At 52.8% G+C, this 25,868-nt stretch overlaps 3 protein-coding genes across 4 annotated transcripts; 1 reads left to right on the top strand and 2 right to left on the bottom strand.

Moving 5' to 3' along the window:
* Positions 1-677: 677 nt before the first annotated feature.
* On the bottom strand, positions 678-12,653 carry DDA1 (DET1 and DDB1 associated 1). 2 transcript variants are annotated; one of them, XM_005444277.4, is made up of 5 exons: positions 12,560-12,653; positions 8,050-8,130; positions 7,537-7,588; positions 7,142-7,203; positions 678-6,109 (listed from the first exon to the last, which is right to left on the bottom strand). In XM_005444277.4, exons 1-5 carry the CDS (start codon positions 12,560-12,562, stop codon positions 5,999-6,001), a joined length of 309 nt encoding a protein of 102 aa, XP_005444334.1. In that variant the 5' UTR covers positions 12,563-12,653; the 3' UTR covers positions 678-5,998. The 2 variants fall into 2 exon arrangements, with proteins under 2 accessions (XP_005444334.1, XP_055564016.1); XM_055708041.1 differs by lacking the exon at positions 12,560-12,653 and adding an exon at positions 12,302-12,553.
* A 531-nt stretch (positions 12,654-13,184) lies between these two features.
* MRPL34 (mitochondrial ribosomal protein L34) lies at positions 13,185-14,033 on the bottom strand. The gene is made up of 2 exons (XM_055708046.1): positions 13,919-14,033; positions 13,185-13,760 (listed from the first exon to the last, which is right to left on the bottom strand). Exons 1-2 carry the CDS (start codon positions 13,960-13,962, stop codon positions 13,457-13,459), a joined length of 348 nt encoding a protein of 115 aa, XP_055564021.1. The 5' UTR covers positions 13,963-14,033; the 3' UTR covers positions 13,185-13,456.
* Positions 14,034-15,273: 1,240 nt separating this feature from the next.
* On the top strand, positions 15,274-25,700 carry ABHD8 (abhydrolase domain containing 8). Its single transcript, XM_005444276.3, has 5 exons — positions 15,274-15,612; positions 21,301-22,063; positions 22,668-22,838; positions 23,021-23,237; positions 23,353-25,700. The coding sequence occupies exons 2-5, from the start codon at positions 21,309-21,311 to the stop codon at positions 23,500-23,502; spliced, it is 1,293 nt and encodes a 430-aa protein (XP_005444333.1). The 5' UTR covers positions 15,274-15,612; positions 21,301-21,308; the 3' UTR covers positions 23,503-25,700.
* The last annotated feature ends 168 nt before the right edge of the window (positions 25,701-25,868 follow it).

The following is a 25,868-nucleotide window of genomic DNA, read 5'->3' as shown; positions in this document are numbered from 1 at the left end:
TTATCAAAGCAGGGGAGAGTATTTGACCTGTTAAGACCTTCCAATATCATGTGTCTCAAAAAAAAAAAAAAAAAAAAAAGCACTGGGTGTGTTTAACAGCAGCATCCCAGGGACTGCAGCACTGCAATTCACTGAAGAGCGAACAGGGAAGAATCATCCTGGGGATGTTCATGGAGCTGGGAGCAACGAGGCAAAGTGAAACATTACTGCTAGTCACTAGCCAAGTAAAGTTTGCTTCGGTCATCAAGGCGAGGAAATTAAAAGCAGAGATAGAGCATAAAGAGCACAAATTACCACCCTCATTGCGCACAAGGTGGCTGTAAGGCAGCTTCGCTTCCCTGCGGGGCTGGCAAGCTGAGGAGCGGGGCCATGTCTCGCCTCTGAACGCTGCCGAGGAGCCGGTTGGGGAGAGCAGGTGACAAACTGTGGAAAACCTCATCTGCCACCACGGTCCACAGGCGTGCCCACTCGCCCTGTGCCACCCGAGTGATTCAGCCAGCCACCTCCCATACGAAAAATATCCCAGTTTGAAATAGGGTCGAGTTTTAACAGTGCTGCCCTTCGATCTCGTCAGCTGAATACTTACTTTCAGGCTTACATCAGCAAATCTTGGAACTCTACCGTAAAGGTTAAAGCCACCCAGATGCCTCCAAAAAGCATTAAGACAGCCAGTAAGATTATTTTTTTTTTTAGAATTCCAAGAACAACCCAATTCTAAAAATCACACACGTAGGGAGCCTTAGTTCTTCACATTCAGGGACACGCTAGGAAAGCCTTGCCTTTAAAAACAGAATCTCCAAGAAGAATTTGAAAGCTGGTATTTCATTCCCTTGTTTCAATTACAAGGATGTTCTTCCCTGCAGGCCAGTTTCAGTCTTTTCAGTATCTAGAAGATGTTTTTTTCCCCAGCAGTTAAAAAAAAGATGAGATTCTAGAAGTCCTATTTCCTCCCTGACATTAAACTCTCAAGCTGACACACGTCTTTTATATAAAATATAACTCGGCTGCCAGCACGCGCGTTTCAGGATGAGCTCTGCAAGCCACTGTCATTCAGCACAGGCTGGACACAACCATTAGAGCCGTAAGTCAGCTGTCAGCTGGCACAGCCAGCCCACCTGGGCAGCTGCTGACTCAGCCTTTGTGGGTGATTCCGAGTGGCAAACACCTCAGATTGGCTGTTAGACGAGAGCCCAGGGCTGCACTCTGCGCTGTCAGGGCACAGGCATTGCCAGCCAGCAGCAGAGAGCCGAAAGCGCAGTCAGCGCGGCATGAAGGTCAGTCTGTGCTTAGCGAGAGCCATGATGCAATATCCCCTTCTGGGCACAGAGGCCAGCACATCCTCGGCGCAGCCCCCCAAAATACCCTCAGCTGCTCTCAGGTAAACACAACCCTCTCTGCCTTAAAGAAAAGGATTTCCCACTCTGTTACACACCACAAAGATGCAAACCAACACCTGAGACTGAGAGATCAGCCAGAACCCCTCTGGTCACGGTCAGCGTGTTGCGCACCTCCTCTGCTGCCAGGCTGATGTCATTAATCCACGAAAACTAATTTGTTTTCCTATTATAGATATGCACGTCTTTGTAAAAAATCCTAAAAACAAACCCCGAAGCTAGTGGTATACAGACAAGCCAGGAAACAGTAAGTGGTAATATAGCTGACAGCTGCAGTGCTAGAAAAAAAAATCCAAGATTCCTGCTTAGTCTTTGCCCTTAAGGCCAGTGTCGAGGAGCTCGCTGAAAAATAAAGCTTTGAAGCGACACCTGTTCTAACTACCCAGCAGAGTGAAAAGTTTAAGAATAACATCCAGCATGTTCAGCATTTGCCTCACAGGAAACAGTCCAAGCACCGACAAGCGCACTGCATAAGGCACGCACTGGAGGGGGAAGGAAACCCATTTTCCAGCCGATCCTACTCCGAAGCCAACTTCGCCGCCTTCCCCACACAGGGCGGTGGGTACAACCCAAACGGCTGCGCGCACGCGGAGCTCACTAACAGCTTGGCACATTTACCAGGGTGACCGAAAGCAGCGGTCGGGTGAAGTGTGTCCTTTGGATTCATCACACCCCAACTCAGCAACCAGTTCCCAACAGTCACTGGGATGGGCATCCCAGCACCTGAACCAGAACACTGCTGGTGCCTCACCTCTTGCCAAGGCTAAGAAAACTAGTCTTTTTTTCTTTTTTTTTTTTTGTCTTTAAAAATCAGATCTAACATACCTAGGTTATTCTAAAAGCCTGTCCTTTTACAGTGAAACACACCTAAATGCATCCTGGTAGTGAAATACCTCTAAAAACTTCTGCCCACACCTTAAATACTCCCATGGTAAAGAGTTTAGACCCACAACAGCCCCAGTCCAGGCTGAGTCGCAGCCGCTCGCTGCTCTTTGCGGCACAACGTGATTTCAGGGCTTGTCAAAAACTTTTGCATGTGTTTGCAAAAACTCTGTAAGCTCTGCTAGCGGCCTTCCACGGCCTTGGACAAACCCAAACAGCCACACATTCTGCTGCGTTTTGCACTTCCTGGTGTTTACCCGTGGGAAGCGACGCCGGCAGGTCCCCCACACACACTCAAAGCACAGGCGACAGCGAACGCACAGCGGGTCACTGAGGGCAACGCGAAAAACTCCCCATGACAGAAACAGGAAACACCTTGGAGGCTGAATATGCCAGCGTGACCCAACTGAACAGACTGTGACCAAATAACCTGACCCGGGAAGCAATCCATCAACCCAAACACACAGATCTGCTGCTCAGACGCAGTTACCTGCTCCCTCAGCCGCGGAGTCACAGAAGGTGTGAAAGCCTATCCTTTCTTACATATTTTTTTTGTTACTACTTCTCCCCTAAAAAAGTGATCCTATGATACCAAGAATTAACCTAACCAAAACTTCAGTTTCCCTGCACATCAGTCACTAGTGTATTTTTATGTTAGAAAAAGGCAGTGCCTAACTTTTTAATATTCTAAACTTACTCGGCGCACATCTAACTGCTCACATTGGGCACAAGCTCCAGTGCTCTTTAATACAGGACAGCCCACTGGCAGCGGCTGCTCCTGGACAGACTCATCACCCCATGACATCAAGAAACACATTACTGCTACTATGACTTCTGCAAAAAGATGCGCTATTCAACTAAAAAAACCCCAAAGTTCTGATCTCTGACAAGTATCTCAAGTTTTCATTAAAAAACCCAAACCTTTAGTATACATTGGTAACAGAAACAATAAAAATACCGCTATGCAGACATATACAAAAACCCCCTGAGGGTCACTAAATCTCAGTCACTTTGTAACAAGAGAGTTGGAAGTCAGAGGAGCTAGGTATTATACAAACAGTGCGATCAGCAAAACCCCAGGGTTTGGTTGGTTGGTTGGTTGTTGTTTTAAAACATTTTTTTGTTGTTTTCAATGCACTAAGGCACCAGGAAGTCACAGTTAGGCAAAGATCTTCCATGCAACATTCAAACCCAATACACTTACCATGTATTAAACAGACGTGAATATAGGATCAAAGTGCAATAGCTCGAGGACAGCACTCTTGAGCCAGTAGCAGCGTGGAAAGTGAGTTGGAAGAGGAAGAAGGAAGGGAGCTCTCGCTTCAGATCGGATGCGATGCAGAAAGACTCACTGTGGGTATCAGAAATCCATACAGCTTGTACACAGCCACCAAAGCAAAAAAAACCACAACAAAACAAACAAACAAAAAAACCCAAGAACAAGCAAACCCCAACCGGTCTGACAAAGTTACGTTGCTTTTAAGACTTGTTTCACCATCACTTCAGAGCTAATTTAAAAAGGCAACTTTCTTTTACCTCCTAAAAACATACTGAGTATTTCAAAGGCTCCCAAAACCAACAAGATCAATCATTTTTAAAAGACACGGAGGGAACAAAGACGGGGGTTTACAACAGGAAGGAACTGCCAACTCTCTTTAATAGTACATCACTCTGTCTAGCAGAGAAGTCAGCAAAGCTCAAACCTTGCCATATGAATCAAGAATTATACAGGATTTTACAACTTTAAAGCACTGTACAAACATTACTGCAAGGCTGCAGCTCTCAAGCTTTGCTAAACATACAAATTGGTCACACTTTACCACCAGCTGCACGGCCGTTTCCTCTTTTGGTATCTCACAGCTCTTCAAAGGATTCTTCAGTTTCAGCTTCAGCTGATCCCTGCGAGGCCGGATGCTACCACAGCAGCTTCACTCGACATCTTGCACTTTGCACAAGAGCACTTCTTGCCAGTGTAACTCTGGGAGGAGTCCTCTTGCAATCACCAGTAAATCACATGGAAAACCAAGGATATTTCATCTTCACCAACACAGTTGGCATTTTCAACGACATTCCAGTAATTTGGAGTTTACTGCCATAGCAAAAAGGTAACATTTTTTGAGGCAGATACGAAGTTCTAAACTACTCAGTGTCAAGTTAAATTCACTCACTGCATCAGAAACTCGGTGCCTAACGTACATTTCAAATCACCACGTGAGTTGCGCCCTGCTCTTCCTAAGGTTCTGCCTTGCAACATACGGTCATCAGCAACAGTTTACCTCCCCTTCACGTTCCCTTCGCCCCCACACCTGAATATGTGGCATCCCCCAGCTGGACAGGGATGTTGCGGAGAAAAGGACAGCAGAAACCCTCAAAGCTCGTGGCCGCTGCAGCCACTCGGAACGAGGCTGATCCAGGATCTTGAGAAAAACGTTCGTGCAATTTCTTGGCGTTTAAGACTTGTCAACGAGGAAAAAGCACAACTATAAATGCAACAATTTAAACTAACACAGTGTGAAGTCAGCTTCTTACACTAAAGCAGACAAGACATCGTTACTAAGCTACACCTTTCCTGTCCCCTTCAGGTGACGATGCTTGTTTCCTTTTAGTCTCCGAACCTCTGAATCTACGTAGATGACTTACAGGTCTCCATTTTGGCTCTCACCAAAAAGTCAGTGAAAGGTTACAGGCAACAGGCACTGAACTGTCACAGTCCAAAAGAGATTGGTCTTCATCACAGACCATGGAAGCTCACATTTTGATCAACTCCAAGTCCTCAACTGTGTTCCAGACACGCCGGTATCACAGGAAAACACAACGTACCATTACTCAGAGCCAGCAGCTGAGACAGAACTAAATCTAGTAGCCAAGGTACTCCCAGCCTCATCCAGCCAAGTGCTGCCTGCAGGGTGCCTACCCAACTCCATGCCACCAGCTGGTGCTTAAACACACTGTTGATCAAATACTCAGAATAGGATAAGAGTATCCTTTTATTCCAATGGAGAAGTTGCACATAGTCCGTTCAAGACCAAGAGATGGTTAGAATTTAAGAGCAACAAAAGCAACACACCTTTCACTTAAATTCTCCATGACCACTGATGCATGAAATAACGTATGCTGCCAAACGACGGTGGCCCTTACAGAACAGACCAAAAAGAATACAACTGATATATCAAGTTGACGACACATTTGCTAAGATCAACGTAACTCTAAATGACACCCATGATTTTTTTTTTTTAGTGCAGTGCCAGTTTCAGAATATTTGAGGAAAAAAATAGCAAGGCCCCACACTTATGGCTGGACTGGGCACATCCAGAGAAGAGTTAACCACTTGGAATATGTCAACGGGTACATGAATTGAAAAGCCTACGTCACTGAAGGGTTCTGGAATAACCCACATCTCCTACACAGGCTCCCATGGCTAGACCTGGTTGATTAGGTAACAGATTCAATAAAACCTGTGGAAGTGACAATGTATATTTTTAGAAAGGAGGAACTAAGGTTATACTACATCATTTACTGAATTGTTCCACCATTGCTCCGTAAGTTTTACGGCATAAATAAAAAATGGAGAGAAAAAAAATAAATACATTGGCTCCTACAAAGTCAGAAGTGGTTTGGGCTGCGTAGTGAAGGGGTGAGAGATGGGGGCAAAGGGCAAAATTTACACACTTTGAGACAAAACAGGAAGCGCCTGCAAAGTAGTAGAGGAGAAAGCCAAGAGTTTAAGTGTCCTCATTCATATCCTGGCTGTCTGTCCGAGCGATTTTCCGTGGTGGCGCCGAATTCTCACCTTCTATTTCCACTTGCTCTTGATCTCTCTTCTTTGCTGCATTCTGTTTGGACAGAGAAAGCCACAGTGAAACTCTCCAAAGCCTTAGGTTCTGGTGGGAGCTAGCGCCAGTAGAACAAGTTTTTTATTTACAGAAGTTTTCAGATGCCATGACCTAACTGACATGCTGGAACAGACACTGAAAAGGATTTTGCCCAAAGCCAAAAGGTGCTCCTTCTAGATTGTTCTTCAGATTTGAGGCTGGGACTAAAACACCATTGATCTCAGCCCTTTTTATTTATAGATCTTAAATACTGCACAAACGTAAGATCCTCTTTCCTGACTGCTCTGAGTCAGTCCCTGAACTTATCAAAATCTCCCAGAGCCTTCCATCATATATATAAATACTTTCTTTTCAGCTTCAAGGTTCCTTATAATTTTACCTCTCTCCGCCTTCCTCTGCAACCTCTGCTCATGATACACTCACTGCTTCGACATCTCCACTCCCAAGTCGTCACCTTGCTCCGAGTACTCCCAACCCAGGTATCCCAGTTTCCTAGTCTCAAACGCTAGCTACAGCCTACTAACTTGTGTGATCCTCATACGAGGAGTGATTTTGTACCCGAGGTACTTACACAGCCTCATTAGTGCATTCAGATTCTGCACAAGCTCATCTGTCTTCTCCTAACAGTCCTGAGAGGTAAGAGCAGCTTTACATTAGCTGTAAAGTAGACACTGAGGCACGGGGAGAATAATTTGCCAAGGTCATAAAGGAAAACAGCAGTAAGCAGGAGATGTAACTGCAGACTCTCAAGTTTTGGAGTAAGCATTGAGTTAACGTCCCTTACTTGGAAATGGAAGAAAAAGCTGCTTGCACTTTGTTGGTTTTTTTTTTTTTGTATTTTGGTTTTGTTGTTATTATTTTTTTTAGGAAGTGTTGTGCGGAGACAGCCTCCTTGCATTATCTTTTTGCTGAAGTACAGTTCACACTTTCTATTAAATCTTCAACATTTTGATTGGGATTAACATACAGCTTAACTAGCCCAAGTCAGCAAATCGAGACAAAAATGTTAATATGAAGAAAACACTACCATACCTTTTTGTCCCACTGCTGATGTAAATAACGCAGAAGTATATTTGTCTTTTCTGTTACTATGACTGCCAAAAAAAAGAGAGAGAGAGAGAGAAACATACTGAGGTAATTTTAAAGATGACTTTTCAAATGGTGCAGTAATAACCACATTTCTTCACATACTAAGCACGGTCTTTTTTAATGAAAGGACAGGATGCAGGAATGCTGATCATTTGATAGAGGAAAAGCACAAAAACCCCAGTAACCAGACATACATTGCTAGTCACTGTGGTGACAAGTTCAATAATATCACCTTATCTGAAGTTCAGAATAAAGGAGATTATGTGCATGCCAGATTTTTAATATTAGAACAGAATGAAATTATTAAAAACCTCAAAACTTTAGCAAGGCAGACTTACTTTGTTCAGACGGATATTCTCTCGTGGGAAGATATACTGATGGTCTTCTATTCTGTAGAAGAATTAGAACAGTTACAGAACAAAGACAGCAAAAAGGTGATTTTTAACCCAAACACAGCTAAACCAACCAAAAGGCCCTCATTAATGCAGGCTACGAATGCACTGTGATATTCTGCCCTGTTACATGACAGTGTGCAGCTACAGCTTTTTAAAACACACATATAAGGAAGGTGATCCATTTTTTAGATGCTTTTCAGGACATAAGACTACTATTAAAGAACACAGACATAAAGAAAGCACCACAGATGCAGTTTGGCTGATGTGAGGACACATTCCTTACCAAAGCAAGCAGCAAGTTTTCCTGGCCAATCTCAACCCATGAACTATCAGCTGTTATCACACATGGGTTTTTTTCAGAAACAAAATACTCATTTCAAGTTTATGTCACTTTAGCACCCTTTGAGCCGTGCAAGAAAACCTTCCCCTGAAGCAGCAGGATGTGGCAACACTTACCGATGCTTTACATACAGAATCCGCATGGAATCTGCTGAAGTTGCTTTTGTTGTAGACAGGTAATCCTTTCAAAAAATCTGCCTAAAGAGACACAGAATACAAAGAAAGAAGTAGGTGAAGCAAGAAAGAGTGATATTCTGAGGGTTGTTTGCTTTGTGTTGGTTCTCAAACAAGTTGTTTGGGTCAGACAACAGCAGGAACTGAAGGATGCTGCCAGGTCCCAGCTAGGGAGATGCCTGTTGGGATATTGAAACCCACCCCAAACTGTTTTTATAAAGTAAGCCAACCCCCAACTTCTGCATTTGGCTTGTTATATCCTCAAAGTTCAGTAATTCAGTCAGAAAGCTGCTAGTTAAATCTGTTTTGGCATGTAGGCAATTAAAAAAAAAAAAAAAAAAGAGGGTGTGTGTGTGTGTGTCCAGTTGGGTGAGCTCTGACAGAAGGAAGATTTGCACCACACAGGTACAAACACTATTGATAAGCAGACCAGATTTCACAGTAATTTGCCAGCACAATTCACGATATCACATGAGAAACTCTGCTGCAGCTACGCTGATGTCTGAAGCCCTTGAATATTACACTATATCAAACTAGTTGCTCTTTCACTTTCCCAGTTTCCATTCTTTGTCATAGAACAAGGCTGGTTCCACAGAGCAATAAAAGCCTACAGAGCCCCAAAAGCCCAAACCTTACTGCATGCTTATCAGCCTGACCCAACTTTATTTTTATTTTTCTGAAGGATCACATTCCTACACACGTCAAAGCTACTGGTACATCAAAAAAAAAAAAATCCCAAGTATTGCTGGAAGTGGTTAGATCACCACTCACAACAAAACTGTTGATCACACAGGCCAGCAAAGCTATTTGCTATACAGCCGGGGGAACCCTGCAGAGCCCTCTCAGTTTAATTAAGCCGTAGCAGCTTGAAACAGGAATTCCCATCTCCAAAGGAGGGTGGAAGGAGAACTTTAGGGGATCAGGAGAAAACCAGGCTTAAAAGTGTGTTGGAGCCCCTCTCCTCACAGCAGAGAGAAAGAAAGAGGCCCAGCAATGTCTTTAAAGAGAAGGTAGGTAATAAATGTAAGATGTACCTGTGCAATAAGCAGAACAGAGATCCTGAGACATCCCTTCTAATTCATTAGGCCAGCTAGCTCTATTATAATGATACTTGCTTAAAGATTCAAAGCCTGTTAGACTGAACACTGAAGGATTCTACTCTGGGACATATATCACCTTGTTTATAAGCAATTTTAAAAGGACAGTTAAGCAGCAGATGAGAAGTCATTTAATTTCAGTGTTAGAAGCAACACAAAAATGGACACTACTGCTGCAAAACTGCTAGGTTGGAAGATGTTGTTTTCATTTAAGTAGAAGCCATTATTTTTATTAACACTGCATCTTTAATTCAAAACAAAGAGCTATAATTGGCCAAACCAGAAAATATTATTCATGCTTTTGTTCTTAAGAACTCTACTAACATTCTAGTTTCCACATTCAACCCTTCCCATATGCCTGGTTTTAGAAATAATCTGTTAAAATACCAGACTTGAGTTCAAACAACAAACTGCAAATTTCTCTTGCCCATCTTAACCCCCACAGGCCCAACACTATTTCCCTGCGCCTTCGCTGCCTTCAGTCCCAAGTCCATCGCTTGCTCATCTGCACAACATCTGTACCGTGGCCAAGCTCAGGAATTACGGCAGGTTCTTCTCGCTCTGCTATAACAGAAACACTCAGTTTTGGACCGTGTTGTGCTCTCAGCTCACCACTTCCCATGCCTGCCCCCATAGATTTCTCTGTTCATCTGTTCTCACTGACTTCCACAGTCGGCACCGATTAGTGAACTAATTATATTCCTGTTTAGAAGGATTGAGGATCTTTAAAAATATCCCGTTACATTTCAAAGCATCTCACCCTCCCATCACATTAAATTTGCAGGCTTTTTATGACAAAGTAACCTGCTCTGCTACACCAGCCTAATCCAGAAAGAGACAGGCATGTCCTTGATTTCTTTTATTGCAGCAAAAGCCTAACAACTACTTGGCTTTATTACTGCTTATAAGAATGGAAAATAACTGCTCTTATTTAGAAGCACACAACTTCAAGTACCTCTTCAATAAACTGCAGCTCACCCCAAGTTCTTCATAATAGACTATTCCCTCCTTGCCAGCCAGGGATTTGGTCTAGCAGAGCCCATGTTTCCCTGGAAAGAGGCTGGATAAGCAGGCGCACAGCTCTCACCAGGGATTCCGTGGTCTTTTAACAGACTTTGACAGCAGATGGACTTACACCCAGGAAGCTGCAAAAATACTGTTAAAATTATCAGTCAAAATGCAATTTAAATGGCGAATGTGGGGTTCCCCTCCCATAATATAAACAACTGAAGCAGGATCTATTGCAGCTAAGTGCAGGCTGGCAAGCAGGAAGGTTGCTACACTCTGGAGACCTCGGCTCTTAACAGCCACGAGCAACCCTGGCTCCTGGCCACCACCTTTCCTTTTCTCAGGCCAACTTGGGTGGGCCAGCCCCAGCCCTGCCAGCAGCGCCCACTGCTCTGGCGTAACTTTGCCAGAGCAGAACAGGGACACTAAAATGGCTGAGCACGAGACGGACATTTCTCCAACCCAGGCTTCAGCCAGCACGTTCAGCACTCATCGCCAGTTCAACTGAAAAGTCTGGTTGTCAGTGACACAGACCATCCCGCCAACAATCCTGCTGGATACGTGCACATTTCTGCAGCTATCTGCTGATAAGATCTCGGAGATCATCTAAAAGGCCCCCTCAGGGGAATTGCCTGGAGTCATATTCCTGGATATTCATAATTAGACAATACTCCAAGTGCAATGATCCTTATCTGCTCCAAGGGCACCAGATAAATAAGCCCCGGCAGGTCGCTGCTGTGTTTACACACCTATCGCACAAGGCACACCAAGTCATACCTCCTGGGTAATGTCACATGAGGAAACGTTCCCCCTGCGTGCCTTCTGCCACTCTTTAACCAAAGAAAGCGTGCCCCGGCCAAGCTATCAAAGCTGATTGAGCATTCTGCATGGAAATGAAAAACCAGCACCCAAACCGAGCAGATGCCTCATTTCCTTTGGGGAAAGGCAAACCCAAAAAACCTGAAACAAGTGCAATTATGCAACTTCAGAAGACCACGCTGGTTCCTTCTATGATTTAGGAAGTGAAGATACGCATCTACTGTTCCTGTGTCAACAAGGGTGCTCAGCTTCCTAGGAAGATGACAGTCCTCATCTAAAAGCAGAAAGGTGAAAAACCCCCACCTGTTTGTGGCCCACTCTCAGCTTTAGAAAGGAACCGCAGTAACAACGCTCAGATTGCCAGGGCCTAGCACACAGACACTGAACGCAGGGCTCTGGCCCAGCATGATGCACGCACACGTGTACATGGGTTAGAGGTAAACAACTAACGCAGGCTTGGGAATGGCCACCTAAGCTCTCAGCCATGGTACACCTGTATGCAGAAACCACAGGGATACCACTGTTTTTCCCTTGGCTCCCAAGCTTGTGAAGGGGCAGAAGGAAAACTCTCTCCAAAAATTACTACGTTGCTACAAACGGAAGGAGGGAGACTGGAAGCCTCTTGGCTATGACAGTCACCACCGAACACTCAGGCACCAGACCAAGTGCCTGTTGCTGCTTAGGGGGCACAGAAAGGATTGAAAAACCTGCACACACCCCCAGCCCCCCAAGTGCACATCAGCCCTGGGGCACAGGGGTGCACCCCACACCTCGGAGGAGCTCCCATCTCCCTCTTCTGCCCCCCAGTCCTGGAGGTGGAGGGAACACCCCGCACCCTGGTACTGCCCCAGCTGCCCTCAGCCCTCCATCCCCAAGTGGGAGGAAGACTCCACGCCCTGTGGGAGCCCTCACCCTCCAGCCACGGTGGGGAATAGCCCATACCCTGAAGCACCACAGCCCCCCCTCAAACACTAGAAGCAGGGAAACCCCCCAGCCTGGAGCACCCCAGCCCCCCTCATCACCCCACCCCAAGAGAAGGGGTATGCCCCCATCTTAGGGTGTCCCTATTCTCCTTATCCCCCACCCCTGGGGGTGGGGAGCCCCGCCATCTTGGGGTGCTACAAGCCCTCCACGCCTGTGGGTGCGGGGCCCCCCCGGCCCGGGGCCTAGCAACCGCCCGCACCCCCCTGTCAGCAGGGACGCGCAACACCCCCGGCCTGGGGTACCCCGGCCCCCCGCACCCCCGTTCCAGAGGGTGAGGCACCACCCACCTCGGGTCCCCAACCGTCTGCCCCGGCCCCCGCAGCCCCCTCGCCCCCCTGCCCCCGCTTAGGCCCCGGGCGGGGCCGCCGGAGGGTGCGGGCCCTGCAGGGCCCGAGGCGGCCGCGGGCCCTCCCTCCTCGCCGGGCTGGGTGGGGCAGCGGAGCGCGGCCGGCGAGGCAACGGCGGCGGGACCCCCGGGTCGCGCTCCCCTCCCAGGCCCGGGCTGGGGGTGCCGCCATTTCGGGCGGGGGGCGGGAGGCACCTACCATCTTCGCCGCCGCCAGCCGTGAGGAGCCGGCCCTCCCCCGCCGCCGCGCCTCACCCCACCCACTGCCTCCACTGCCCGCCCCGCGCTATGCTATTGGCCCGCGCCGCGCCGTTCTCGTCTTCTATTAGGCGTCACGCCCGTCATTCATGGCGGCGCTTAGGTGCGTAGGGTTCGGTTGAGGCAGGAAATGCCCGTTCGGAGGGCCCGTGGGGTGGGGTGTGTGCGCAGGGCTGGAGGACCCGGATGTAGCGCCGCCCGCGGGGCACGCCGGGAGGCGTAGTCCGTGCCTCCGTTCCCCTCGGCCATCCTTAATGAAGCGCTGCTTGTTAGGCGGCGGTTCATTAAAAGCGTTGGGAGAACAGGAGCCAGGAGAAGGCAGGTCCTCCCCTCCGCAAACCAGAGCCAGTACCCTGATCCTGAAGCGCGGCAGGGGGATGGAGGACCGGGATGGGGAGAGGCACGGCTGGGGCGGCCAATGTAAACTAAAACTGAAGTTCCCTCTGCCACCAGCCCTAATTCCACACCGGTGCCACCCTCCCGATTGCTCCCTAGCACTGTGAACCCGCCAGCAAGCCCGCTTCCCTCTCCCGGTTAAGTTTTGCACTAACAATTAACGCAGCAAGTTCAAGGCGAGTCACTGGGCTTTATTTACACCTCGTGTTTTCCTAAGTTTATTTTTGAACCAAACAATAATTTTACAGTTTAAGAAGAGCCATTAAACAAAGCCCTCGAGAGACCATGCTCAAGCCAGCGCAATGCTTCACATGCTTCTGACCCAGGAGGGACACGCGGTCATTGCAACTCTGCACAGCCTTGCTCGGCACGAGCCACTAACAGAGCCCAAGGGCTTGATTCAGGCTCGCCCCACACCACGTCGACCTGGCCAGAAGGGCTGTCAGTGGGTCAGAGACTTCCTGCCCTTCAGCATGCGCCGCAGGATGACCTCGATGCCACCCGGGGTGCTGATGCGCTTGATCCAGCCGTGGGTTCGTTTGCGCTTGCGGTTGTTGGGCTGGTACTCGTTACCACGCGCTTTGGTGCGGATCTGCTGGTGGTTCCAGGAGGACACGGGGCTGGGGCCGAGGCCTGTGGGCTTCAAGGGGAGGCAGCTTCTGAGAGGGAGCTCCAGGGGACTTGAGAGTACTGAGGCTGGTCGGAGCTGGAAAGAGCAGCCTGCTGCTTGCTGCAATAGTAAAAATCTTTGGGGAAAAAAAGAAAAAATACACGACAGGTAAGAAGAGCGAGACCGGCGCTGCCGCTGACAGGAAAATAAAGGGGTTCTTTGGAGCCATGAGGGCCGGGGCTGTCGCGGCCCAGGCCCCGCCGCCCCCCGGGTGTCACCACCCGCCGCCGTTACCTGCCGCCAACAGCCCGGGGCCAAAAGCAGCCTAGCGCCGCCATTGCCCTCCGCCCGTCCTGACAGCACCGTCCCCCGAACAACACCGCTCCCTATTGGCTGCCTGCGCACGGCCAATCGCGGCCGGCGGGGAGTGCGCATGCGCCGTGGCTGGGCGGGGCATAAGCGGCGGGCCGGAAGGGACGATGGGTGTTGTAGTCTTGGGGCGGGGTCGGGCGCGCCGCGCCGTTACCATGGCAACAGCCGCGGGGTACGGCCTGGGCCCGGGCCTGCGCAGCGCCGGGGCCTCCCGCGGCGGAGGAGGGGTCCGGCCCTGTCACACGCCACCAACAGCGCAAAAGCCGTCTGTAAAGGTTCATTTCTTCCTTGCCTGGACGGTTCTACCGGTGTCGGCTCTGGCATTTGGTGCGGCGGGAGAGCCAGGTGCGGCCCAGGGCCCTGCCACCACCGTGGCCCAGGGCCCTGCCACTGCCGCAGCCCTCCCTGCACGGCCTACCCGCTGTTCTTCTCACCACGGAGAGGGCTGCTCCCAAAATTGGCCCAACAAGCACTGGCATCCATTTCTGGAAGCCTCTGGCAGGCACTGTGGCTGGCTTAGTGGAGGGTAAACTGGCACCAGACTCTCTGCTCACCTTTGTCTGCTCATATATATGTGGATAGAGCACCAGCACCTAAGACATGCGAAGGCACCTACTGGGAGTTTCAGCCAATTCCTGTTCCCAAGCAGGCAAATGCGATTATCTGTGTTTTACAGAGCAGGAGGAGGAGGAGGAGGGCTGCCTGGGGGGGTCAGAGGGTGAGTCACCAGTAACCCATAAAGGCTCAGTCGTCCTCTGATCATTGAAAAAATCCTTCAGATGGCTTTTCTGGAGCCCAGCCCAGCTGTATTGCCAAGAGCAGGGACCAGCTCTGGGGGTTTTCTGCACTGGTTTGTTGTGTTCCCGCCAGAAGTCAGCCCGTCAGGATGGGGGGATGTGACTGCAGCCCTCCCAAACCCACACCCGTGCAAATAAACCCAAGAGACATTTGTGATTTTATCTTTGCCCTCCTGCCCCGGCCCGTGGGGTCTCCACATTCATGTTTTCGGTGCTGAGCTCTAACACGGTTGCGGCACCAACACGCTCGTGACCTCCAGGAAGCCACAAATACCAGAATGGCAAGAAAACAAGAAAATGTAAAAAAGGAACTCGGTAACTCATCCCGCTGGAAGGGGCAAAAAACTAGGGCGAGTCCTCCCGCTCCCCCAGCTCCTGGCAGGCTCCCTATGGGCGGGCAGAGGGGCTGCGCTGGGTCTTGCTTTGACTGGCAAGTCTCCTTGTCTGTCACGCCGAAAGCCCTCCTCTTTAGGAGGGATTTAAGGGGCTTTCTATGGCTATAGACTACAAGGACAAATAGCACCCCCAAACCCCAGAGCTCAGTTATGAAGCTGCTGGTGGGGAGAAGATGGAAGGAGAGATTTCAGGCTAAAGCAGATGAGCTGAGCTGAAGGCATTGCTCCATCCTTCCCACCAGACAGGCAAAAAAATTGTAATCGGAGGAGCTGAAAAGCTGAGCAGCCTGCCAGCGCTGGTACCCTGCATCCTGCACAGGCACCCACCGCCTCGGGCTTCTCTTCCTTTCCCCCTTTGCCTCCTGCAAGATTTAAGCCTTTCATTTGCAATCTCGACTCCTGACAACCCTTGTCAATAAATGAGGTGAGCATCCTCTTCTCTCTCTCTCTCTCTCTCTCTCTCCCTTTGTGCAGAGCACAAGCCGTGATGTAGGGCATGCCCTGAAGCAGAGGGGAGGAAGGTGCTCGGCACGGGGAGCAAAATAGCCACAAGATGTGTTTTTTTACAGCTGACGATGGGAAGGGATTTGAGAGGCTTTAGATGGGCTTGCAGGGAGCGAAGGAGAGATGGTAGCCTTGCAGCGGCACGTTATTGCTCGTGCTTAAATAACCCTGTTACATTCAGCGTGCTTTGAGTGCGGGGTTATAAAAAGCTGCTCAGCGATATAACTTAAGGGATGGCTTCTGTTGTGATGCAATTGCAGTAAATGATTGCTGGCTCTGACTGAAGCCCTGCTGTTGCTATGTGCGTGTCAAATCTGCTTGGATTTTTCGGTTGGAGATCGAGGGGGCACCTGCACGCATCGTTGCCCGGCGGAGGGGGCAGGGTTTTCTCCTTCTCCTGCCTCCTTGCAATGGTTTCTTCCAGCCTGCTGCTGGAGGATGTTTGCTGCCGGAGGAATCCAACCGGCTTTTCTGCGGCTATGCGGTGGGAGTAGGGGCAATCCTCTTGGAAATCTAGGATGTTTGGAAAACGGAGGAGGTTAAGTGGGATTTTGGTCGCAGAGGTCAGGCACAGGTTACTCCGCTGTGCGTTGCATAATCTTTTGTTTCTCAAGGTCTTCTTCCTTCCTAAAGAGACGTGTGGCAGGCAGCCAGCCACGGCTCCAGGCAGCCGTGTGTCTTACAGACGCTCTGCTTTTCCTCCCATGCCGTTTCTTGACTGGATTTGATTTGTCTGCGTCCTCGGCAAAGTCCCTGCCCGTGGATGGGGACCGGTCCTCCCCCCCCAGGGAAGGTGCGGGCTTCGGCTGCATCCCTGTCTGTGCTGAGGATCTCAGGGCTGCCTCCTTCGTTTTTCGTTTGTACCACTGATAAAGCCTTCCTGACCACTTGCTCCTGACTGTCCTGATAAAGCTGCTGTAATTGTATCAGGATGGGGAAGCCAGGCATAACAGAATAAATCCAGGTGTTTGCCACCAGCTGAAGTGGCTTTTTCACATTCCCCCTGAGGGAAGTTTACTTTGCAGCATAAACATTTTCTTGCATGTTTCTGAGATCGGTGCTTTAACAGACATTCTCTTTATGTGTTTTTTCAATGCTGCAGTTTCTCTACTTTGCAGAGTGTGAATGGGGGGGGGAGGTTGGGAAGAGAATAATAATATTTGCTCATTCCTCAGGAGTGTCGTGTATCATCATTAATACTCGTGAGCCCCGGAGGGAAGGGATTAGAGCTGAACAAATTATTATGGTAGGATGGATTCTGGCTGCAGCATATCTCATGCTCCTCTCTGGCACCTCTCCTCCAAGGATTTGCAAGGAATTAGCAGATATCAAGTCCCTGCTACTCCCTACGAGGGTCCAGGGCTCTGTGCAGGGAGGGGGATGGAGGTGCTGAGCTGTGATCAAGCTCGCTGGGTTATAGGGAGATTCATGGCCATCAGCTCAGGTGCTGACTCCTGCCTGCTGTGGTAAATGATGCTCTGGGCTCACTTATTGGGATGAAATGTTTACCAGGACTTCTCTCAGCAGGGACGGGCTCACTGCTGCCCTGGGGGCTGTCAAGGAGAAACACTCCTGCCCATAATTCAAGGTCTCCCCAGCGAGGACAGGACAGCAGGAGGAGATTTTTGTCATTCCCAGCACGCTGGACCTTTGGGACATCAGCTGTCCCCAGCACTGTGTGCAGGGACCCAGCAGGGACAGGACCACTGCGGGAGGCAGCACCAGGAGGCCGTTTGGGGCAGGGACCATCTCCTCTGCAGGCATGGCAAGGAAAGAGCCAGTGTGGCTAGCCCATCCTGGCATGGCCATGAGCGTGCCCATGCTGCAGTCATACCCCTGGGGCAGACGTGGTGTGAGCACTGCCCTGATACCCACCCCCCCCCCGAGGCTGTGTGCCAGCCCCATGGGCTCTGCGTCAGCCCTGTGTGCCTGCCTGTCACGCTACCCCACCAGGCTTTCCGTCCTCCACCCTGCCACAGCACATCTTGTCCCATTTTTCTCCAGCTGTGACATGGTGCCATCAAGTTGTATAAAATCAGAGTTGCTGCAGCCCAAAGTAGGTCAGTAAGTTGTTTTTCCCCAGCTGGGTTATTCATTGCAGCAGCAGGGAGGGTGAAGCCAGAGAACTCTGCATGGGTGCTCTGGGACTAGGTCTGGACCTGGGCAATAAATCATCCTCTTGGGATTAATCCTCAGCATCCCTCGAGCATCCCCTTTCTGCTGAGAGCGGTTTCCTGGGGGCAGCTGTGATTTTCAGGGTGACCACGATGTGGGTATCAGCTGGGGGCGATGCCATCCGCCTTCCCAAGTCTGTGCCGTGTCCTCGTGGGACACGGGGGCCGACAGCAGGTTCACACCGCGCCTGACTCATTGTTGTGCCTGGCCTTATGTAACCGGTGCCGAAATCTCGCTCTGGGGGGGGTGGTGGCAATGGAAGGTAGCCGGAATGGGGGTGGGGAGGGAAGCAGCTCATTGCCATGGTTACTGGCATCTTTGCAAAGTTCTTCGTATCCATCTGGTTTCATTTTCAGCCCTTTTCATCTCACGGAGGGAACATCCCTTGATGTTTCTGGCTGCAGCAGCCGGCGCGCTGGGTTAGAGGACACGTGTGGGAGGTGGGAGACGGGTGCACTTTGCCTCCCAGCCCCTGGGATGAAGCTTGACATTGAATCGAGTCGCTTAACCTCCCATCCCTCCGTTTCTCACCTAGCCACTGAATGGCTCGACTGGGACGCGCTCGCTGATGGGATTTGGGTGGTGTTTTCTCCATCTGATACCCAGCAGGGACTGCCACATCCCGGACCACGAGCTCCAGCCGGGGTGTATCCGAGCGGAGGAATCTCTGCTGAATTGCCCGTCTTGCAGCAGGATCTGGGCTTGTACCCAGAGCCAACGATGCTGGAGGGCGGCTCCGTGGCCCAAGCCTGGGCTCCTGGCTCTGCCTGCAGAGCTCCTGACCACCAGAGCCTTCCAGCAAATCAATTCTGGAAATGAACAGGATGAACTAATTGAGTTAATCCTGAGAAGTTAATCAATGTCGAGGCGGTTTAGCCAGAAGTCCTGTTTATAATCCATACAGAGATCATTAGTACCTTGCAAGATGGAGGCACAGCGCAAAGCCAGGCTTTACGGAAATCAGAGGCAGAAACACATCCAGGTCCCACAGGCCGAATGGTGGGAGGACCATACCCAGTGCAGGGGCAGGATGTGCCCTGCCAGCCGTGGGAAGAGCTTGCAGAGAGCCCGCAGTCGTGCTCATGGGGACAGTAAGGCTCAGGGTCTGCTTAGTTTCCCCTCTACCCCTGGGTTTTCCACCTGCCCCATCTCCCTGCTCAGCATTCCCAGGTCAGAGCCACTCGGGGATCAAAAGCAGCCCAAGCCTGGCACCGAGCTGGTGCTCAGAAGCGTGGCAAGAGCAGTGGCATGCCCATCCTGGTGCAAAGGCAGCTGGGCATCTTCCAGCCAGGGCTCCAGCCAGTCCGGTGCCCAGCTCCTCGGGCTCATCACCCATCTGGAAGTGTGGCTCCGCAGAGCAGGTCCCAATTTGGCTTCTCCTTGCCAGGGCTCTGAGACCTCATGCTCATCAGCTTGGATGGGTCCATTCCCAGAGCAGTGAAGGACACCCAGTGGGTGACGCAGCTGTTTAGCATGGTACTCAGCAACAGGGAGCTGCTGGAAAGCTCTGGGTGCTGCCAGATCCTGCATGGGTGTGCCTGTGTCCAGAAGAGAGATCACCAGTGCAAGCCCAGGCACCAGACTGCAGGCAGCTGAGGGCAAACCCTGCATCGGGGGGAGCCCCCGGGGGGCTCTCCAGCCAGTGGCGAAGAGAATGAGCGCCCAGGACCAGCTCTGCTGCATTTCCCGTCCCTACAATTCAGCACCCAGAGCCTCGCATGGTGTTTGCGTGGGAGTCGGGGCCACTGTCCCCGACAGCCGGGCGAGAATCAAAGGCTGGCTGCTGTCCTGAGAGCTGGCAGCACTCCCCAGATAAGCCGCTCCGGCTTTGCCAAGGGAACCGTTACCCAGGTCGCCTGCCTGGAGCAAACAGGCTGGTTTTTCCTGGGGAAGTCCATGAGCCGCATGTTGGGCTGCGGCCGGTGTGCCTGGGCTCCTCAGCGGCCAGCAGCTCATGGCAGAGCCCATCTCATTCGCAGGAGCGCACAGGGGCCAGGCTGGGCACGCTGGGGGCCACAGGGGTCTCTGAGGAGGGCGCAGCGTTGGCTTCCCTAGGCGCAGTGGACGTTAAAAGCTGCAGAGCGAGGCTGGCGCTCCCAGCCTGCCTCCATCCCTTGCTCGGTTTCGCATGGTCTGCCAGGAAAGCACCTGCAATCCTGCCCACTGCACTTGAAGGGGTTGTTCGAGCAGCTAAGGGGGCTGCTCCTGACAGTGCCACTGGGATTTAGACATTAAATTCCCCCCAGGAACACACTTTTCCTTCTCCCCTTCACAGGGGTCGTGGTCAGTGCCTGTAGCCACTGCTCAGGGGGCAGCCAGTGACCCTCCTGCAGGGACAGCCCCTCTGTGCAGTGCCTGCTCCGGCTCTCTTTGCCCATTGACATCAATAATTCACTGTGTTTAGCTTCATCAATAATAAACGTGCATCGGGCTGCCAGCCAGGGGAAGCAAGGACCTCCGCAGCCTCCTCCACAGCCACCTTCGGCATCACCGGGATGGTGTTGGGCTCTGGTCCCAGCACCAGCGCTCGCAGTGCCACCAGCCTTTCCTACCTTGCATCTGCCTTTGCTTGGGTCTGGCTTCACTCTCAGCCAGGTTTGGTGGTCCCGTCATCCGCAGTCCTCTCCCAAAGCCACATCTGAAAGAGCAAATGCCAAGGAACAAGCCTTGGGGACAGCAAGGACAATGCCACATCCCCCCAGCCCTTGTGGTGCTGGATAGGGACGTGGGGAGGGGTTTCCCACCCACCAAGTGGGTGCTGGGTCATTGCTCCCCCGCCTCCTGGTCCTCTTGCTATATTATTTTCAGCCTTGGTTTGTGGAGTGGCTTTAATTAAAACCTTCATCTCCCAACCCTGTAATTTCCATCTTTCACTATCTGTATCGGTGGTTTAGGCTAGAGATACATATATATATTTAATCAGTATAAATAATGCATTTTCATAGCTGAATCTTTCCTTAGCTCCATATTTGGTGCCAGAAATAGCATTTTCACTTCAAGCAGGCTTTTCTTTGCGTGTTCCTTCCCCTGGCCAGAGCAGATCCCTTCTCAGAGGCCCACAGCTGCATGCTGGGGACTGCACGGTTTGCAGCCACTTGAGTTCACCTCTGCTGGGCCAGTGTACACTGCACTGCCTCAACGACAGGGACGTGGCTCAGGCAAAGCTGGATGGGTAGAAGCCCACGTGCAGGTGGCTGAGGAGGGCTGTGCATTTGGGGAGCACCACGTTCACCCCCCAAAGCATCCCCAGAGCCCTCACTCGTGCTGCTGTGCCTTTGCCTGAGGCTGGCAGCAAAGCAGCGGGGGGGCCGGGCTGTCCCTGGTCCCCTGTTCCACAACCAGGACCCCCAGCATGTCCCCGCTGGGTGCTGGAGCTGGTGACTAACCCGACTAACCCCACTTCTCCTGCCCCCACCTGTCGCCTTCGTTGCAGGGAGCATAATGCTGAACAGCATCACCGATGGGCTCCTCTGCTGCCTGATGGGCAAGACGACAAACGCCGTGGGGCCACTGGACAGCGTTGAGTCCAGCAACGGCTACAGCTTCATGGAGGTGAAGCCAGGGAGGATCCTGCGGATCAGGCACAGCACACCCCACCGCCCAGCCCCAGAGGGGCCTGAGGAAACCCAGCCTGGGGGGCCAGAGCGGGGCATGGTGCACTGCAAGCGCAAGATCACCGTCTACCGCAACGGGCAGCTGGTGATCGAGAACCTGGGGGACGCCGTCCGCTCTGAGATCCTGCACTGCCAGAACAGCTTGGGGGAACCCAACAGCACCATGGAGCTGGAGCTCTCTGACCTGGCTGGCCAAGCTCCTGCCCAGGGTCCTGCCGGCACGCCGGGCTGCGGCACACGGGAAGCAGCCGCTGCCCCCGGCAAGCGTCGGAAGCGTAAACCCAAGAAAGTCGTCAACATCGACTGCAAGAAGCAGATCACGAGCTGCAAAGGGACACACAGTGACGTGGTCCTCTTCTTCATCCACGGCGTGGGCGGCTCACTGGACATCTGGAAGGAGCAGCTGGACTTCTTTACCAAGCTGGGCTACGAAGTGGTGGCTCCTGACCTGGCCGGCCATGGCTGCAGCTCAGCTCCCCAAATTGCCGCCGCGTACACCTTCTATGCGCTGGCGGAGGACATGAGGGCTGTCTTCAAGCGCTACGCAAAGAAGAGGAATATCTTGATAGGACACTCATATGGGTAAGGGACCAGGGGGTCCCAGGAGGGAAGGGATAGATTCACACACCCCCCATCCTCTCAGCAGCAAATGCCCAACAAATCCTGCGCTTCAGGGGCAGGGGTTTCCTGTTCTGGGTTTATCCTTCAGCTCTGATCTCCTACATCCTCTTGGGGTGTGCATTCCTGGGTCCAGCTAATCCCAGGGCCCATCCTCCAGCAGGGAAGCTGGCAACACACAGCCTATAAATAGAGTAAGCCCAAGAAAGTCAATTAGGTGGAGACTAAGCAGTGCAGAGAGCAGCCCTGGGAGGAGAGGGAGCTAGAGATGGGCTCCAAGCCAGGATTAGATCAGAAGGACAAGGCTGGTCCAGGCTGGTGAGCACCCGAGTGGGTCCAAGCACCCTGCTTTGGTCTGCACGGGAGTGAAATCCCGAGCTGAACTCCTCTTCCAGGGCTCTGCAGGGCACCTGCTGTAGTTACCCTGCTCTAGAAAGGGGGAGCAGGGGTCAAACAAGGGGGCATAGCCTGGGATGCAGCCATGGATCCTTGAAATCTGCCTTGGGATGCAGCACTCTCAGGTGCCATGGGGTTGGAGCATGGCCCCCATGTCTGTCTCTCCCCACAGGGTGTCCTTCTGCACCTTCCTTGCCCACGAGTACCCAGACCTGGTCCATAAAGTGATCATGATCAACGGAGGGGGCCCGACAGCGCTGGAGCCCAGCCTCTGCTCCATCTTCAACATGCCCACCTGCGTCTTGCATTGCCTGTCCCCGTGCCTGGCCTGGAGCTTCCTCAAGTGAGTGGCCATCCCGGCACCGCGGCGCTGGGAAGGGTTGGAAGGTCCCCAGCCAACCTGGCTTCCAGCCACCACGGGCAGGGACACGGTGTCCTGCCAGCGGCATCCCCCATGCTCCTGTCCCCCTGATGCTGAGCGCTGGGCTGGGCTAACCCTCTGCCTGTGCCGGCTCCATCCCGCAGGGCTGGCTTCGCTCGCCAGGGTGCCAAAGAGAAGCAGCTGCTGAAGGAAGGCAATGCCTTCAACGTGTCCTCCTTTGTGCTGCGTGCCATGATGAGCGGCCAATACTGGCCGGAGGGCGACGAGGTTTACCACGCGGAGCTGGCTGTGCCTGTGCTCCTTGTGCACGGCATGCACGACAAGTTCGTCCCGGTGGAGGAGGACCAGCGCATGGCTGAGGTACGGCACCGAGTGGGGCTGGGTGAGGGCTGGGGTCTGCCTGCCGGCACGCAGCAATGCAGGCAGGGGGCTCGTCCCAGCACTGACACCTGCCACTGCCACCGTCTCCCTCCAGATCCTGCTGATTGCCTTCCTGAAGGTGATTGACGAGGGCAGCCACATGGTGATGATGGAGTGTCCTGAGACGGTGAACACGCTGCTCCACGAGTTCGTCCTGTGGGAGCCCGAGACACCAGCTGGGGACGGGCAAGGGGAGAAGAAATAAGGCGGCGGGACATGGTGACCGGGCTGCTCCGATGGGAGAGATGTTTCGGAGCGGAGAGGGGTTTGCGAGAGCGGAGGGGTGCGGCAGAGGCTGCCCTCGCCGGGAGCTCAGCTGATTTTCTTTCCCGGCCGCATCAGAGGCTGGTGGTGGAGCACGGAGGCTCCCCCAGGCAGGGGTGTGCAGGGTCGGCAGTAGGAACATGGCAGACCTGGTCCCCATCCCCTTGGGGACGGCATGGCAGCCGCTGGAGCGTCTTCATCCTGTTTCTTTGTAGTATTATTTTCCTCATGCAGCGACCCCCCGGGGACGGAGAGAGGGCGACTGCAGGGAGACTGGTCCCACTTGCAGCAAAATGGGAAGAACTCAGAGGGCTTCCTTCAGGGAGAGCACATCAGCTCTGGCACCTTCCCGGCCAGGGCTAGAGGAGCTGAGCTGGGATTGCTTTAAGGGGAAACCAAAGGCTCCTTGGCCTCAGCAGTGGGATTCGCCTGAGCCCCCACGGTGCCTCGCCCGAGCCATCGGCAGGGCTGGGAGGATGAGACCCCCATGCCCTGGCCTCCAGGGGTTATTCCCAGCAGCCGTGCGTGTGGCGCTGAGCAGCTCCCACTTGGCACTGAGGAGGGTCTGCATGGCTCATCTCTGCCCGGCCAGGAGATGAGGACAAGGAGGTGACCTGCTCCTGTGGACATGGCCAGAAGGACCGCCAGCTCCCCCACCATGGTGGGACTGGCATGGCTGTGATGAAGAAGACAAGCCAAACTTGAGCTCTCCTGTGGTCCCGCGGTCCCCCGGTGCCACCGTCTGTGCAGTCATGTCCCCAGCCACCATTGCTTTAGGTACTGCAGCACTGGCTTCTGTGGAGCCCCCTGCTCCCCCTCCTGCTGCCACATCTTCAAGATGCTCGGAGCCATCACCACCACATAGCGACTCCTGCAGCATCTGATCCGTTCGCCCTTCCCAGCTTCTAGCTCCTCCATGATTCTGGGACCTACCACCCCCTCCCGGACCACATGCCCACTGGGATCACACTCGTCCCTCAAGGGACCAGCAATACACTGTGCCATTGCCGCTGTGTCCGTCCTTGCTGATGACTCCTGTACAGATCCACGGGGTCTCAGAGCAACACAGGAGCAACGAAGCCAACCGCAACTGCCTGATCCCAACAGACAACAGCTCGTTACCTGCTGACACCGTTCTGTACTCAACCCACCAGTCTCAACATCTCCTCCCCTCCGCGCTTTGCATCCTGCTGCCCGGAGCCAGGCAGGAGCGAGAAGGTACATGAGAAGTGTCGAGCGCGGACCTGGGCTCTGTCACAGGGTCTGGGGGCTCTCAGCCATGCCGGGATGGGTGGGAGCCCAAGCGAGCCAGGAGGATGTTGTGCTTGGGGGATGGTCCCAGCCTCCCCACTACCCAAAGAGCGGAGCCACTCCCTGCTTTGTTTCCCTCTTATTTCCCCCCATCTAAACCAAAGAAATAGCCAGTCCCACAGAAACCTCACCCTCGGTCCCCGTCCCACCCAGCCCCTCTTCACCCTGACCAGCGCTGGCAGCACACCGAGGCACCCCAGGTTGGCTCGAGGGGCTCCTGGCTGGGCAGGGCTGCTCCAACCGGAGCTGGCACCCACCGGCAGCGCGCCTTCCTCGAGGCTGAGCCCATCGTTCTCCCCAAACTGAGTGAGGTAGGAGAGGAAGGGTCCTTCAGAGTCAGCCCTGGCATGATGGGGACCCTGTGTGATGAGTGTCCCCAGGCAGCCCTGCTCCGTTGGGACAGAGCTGTCCCTCTGCCGGTGCCCGCCTCTGCCCGCTGCTGCCGCAACCTGTCTCATAATGAGAATTTTAATGACCCTGGATTTAAATTGTTTCCACGAGCCTTCCTCTGCAACATCCCTCCCACTGCATCCTGGCCAGGGGAGACCCCGCAGCACGGCCAGGGTCTGCAGTGAGGGTACCCAGAAATGTCACCATACCCCAAAACACGGCTCTGCCCCCGCCGTGACCCCCCCAGCCGGCTCCAGGCTACTGTTGGTGCCTGGCTGCGGGCCACAGCTCTTCAACTTCTGTTTGCCACGGAGTCTGTGCCGCTTGTACCCACATCGCTTGTGCTAAAGCCAAGGCAAACCACACACCGTAACCCTGCTGCTGAGCCACACGCCGTGTTAGTGCCATTTCATACAGTAAAGCCGTGTTATATTCTCAGCCGCGTCCGACTTTATGATGGGAGAGATGTGCCGGGCGTGGGGAGACATCCGTGTGTCCGTGCACCCGGGTACACACTGGGGTGCAGCGAGGCTGTCTGAGGAGCAGGGCAGAGTGGGGAAGCAAAGTCAGAAATCACAGGCAGCTTAGATTTCTTAGCCAAAAAAA

This window comes from Falco cherrug, chromosome 4, assembly GCF_023634085.1.
Source record: "Falco cherrug isolate bFalChe1 chromosome 4, bFalChe1.pri, whole genome shotgun sequence".
Lineage (NCBI taxonomy): Eukaryota > Metazoa > Chordata > Aves > Falconiformes > Falconidae > Falco > Falco cherrug.
Note: the sequence above shows the minus strand (reverse complement) of the source record. Positions and strands in the feature narration are given on the sequence as shown.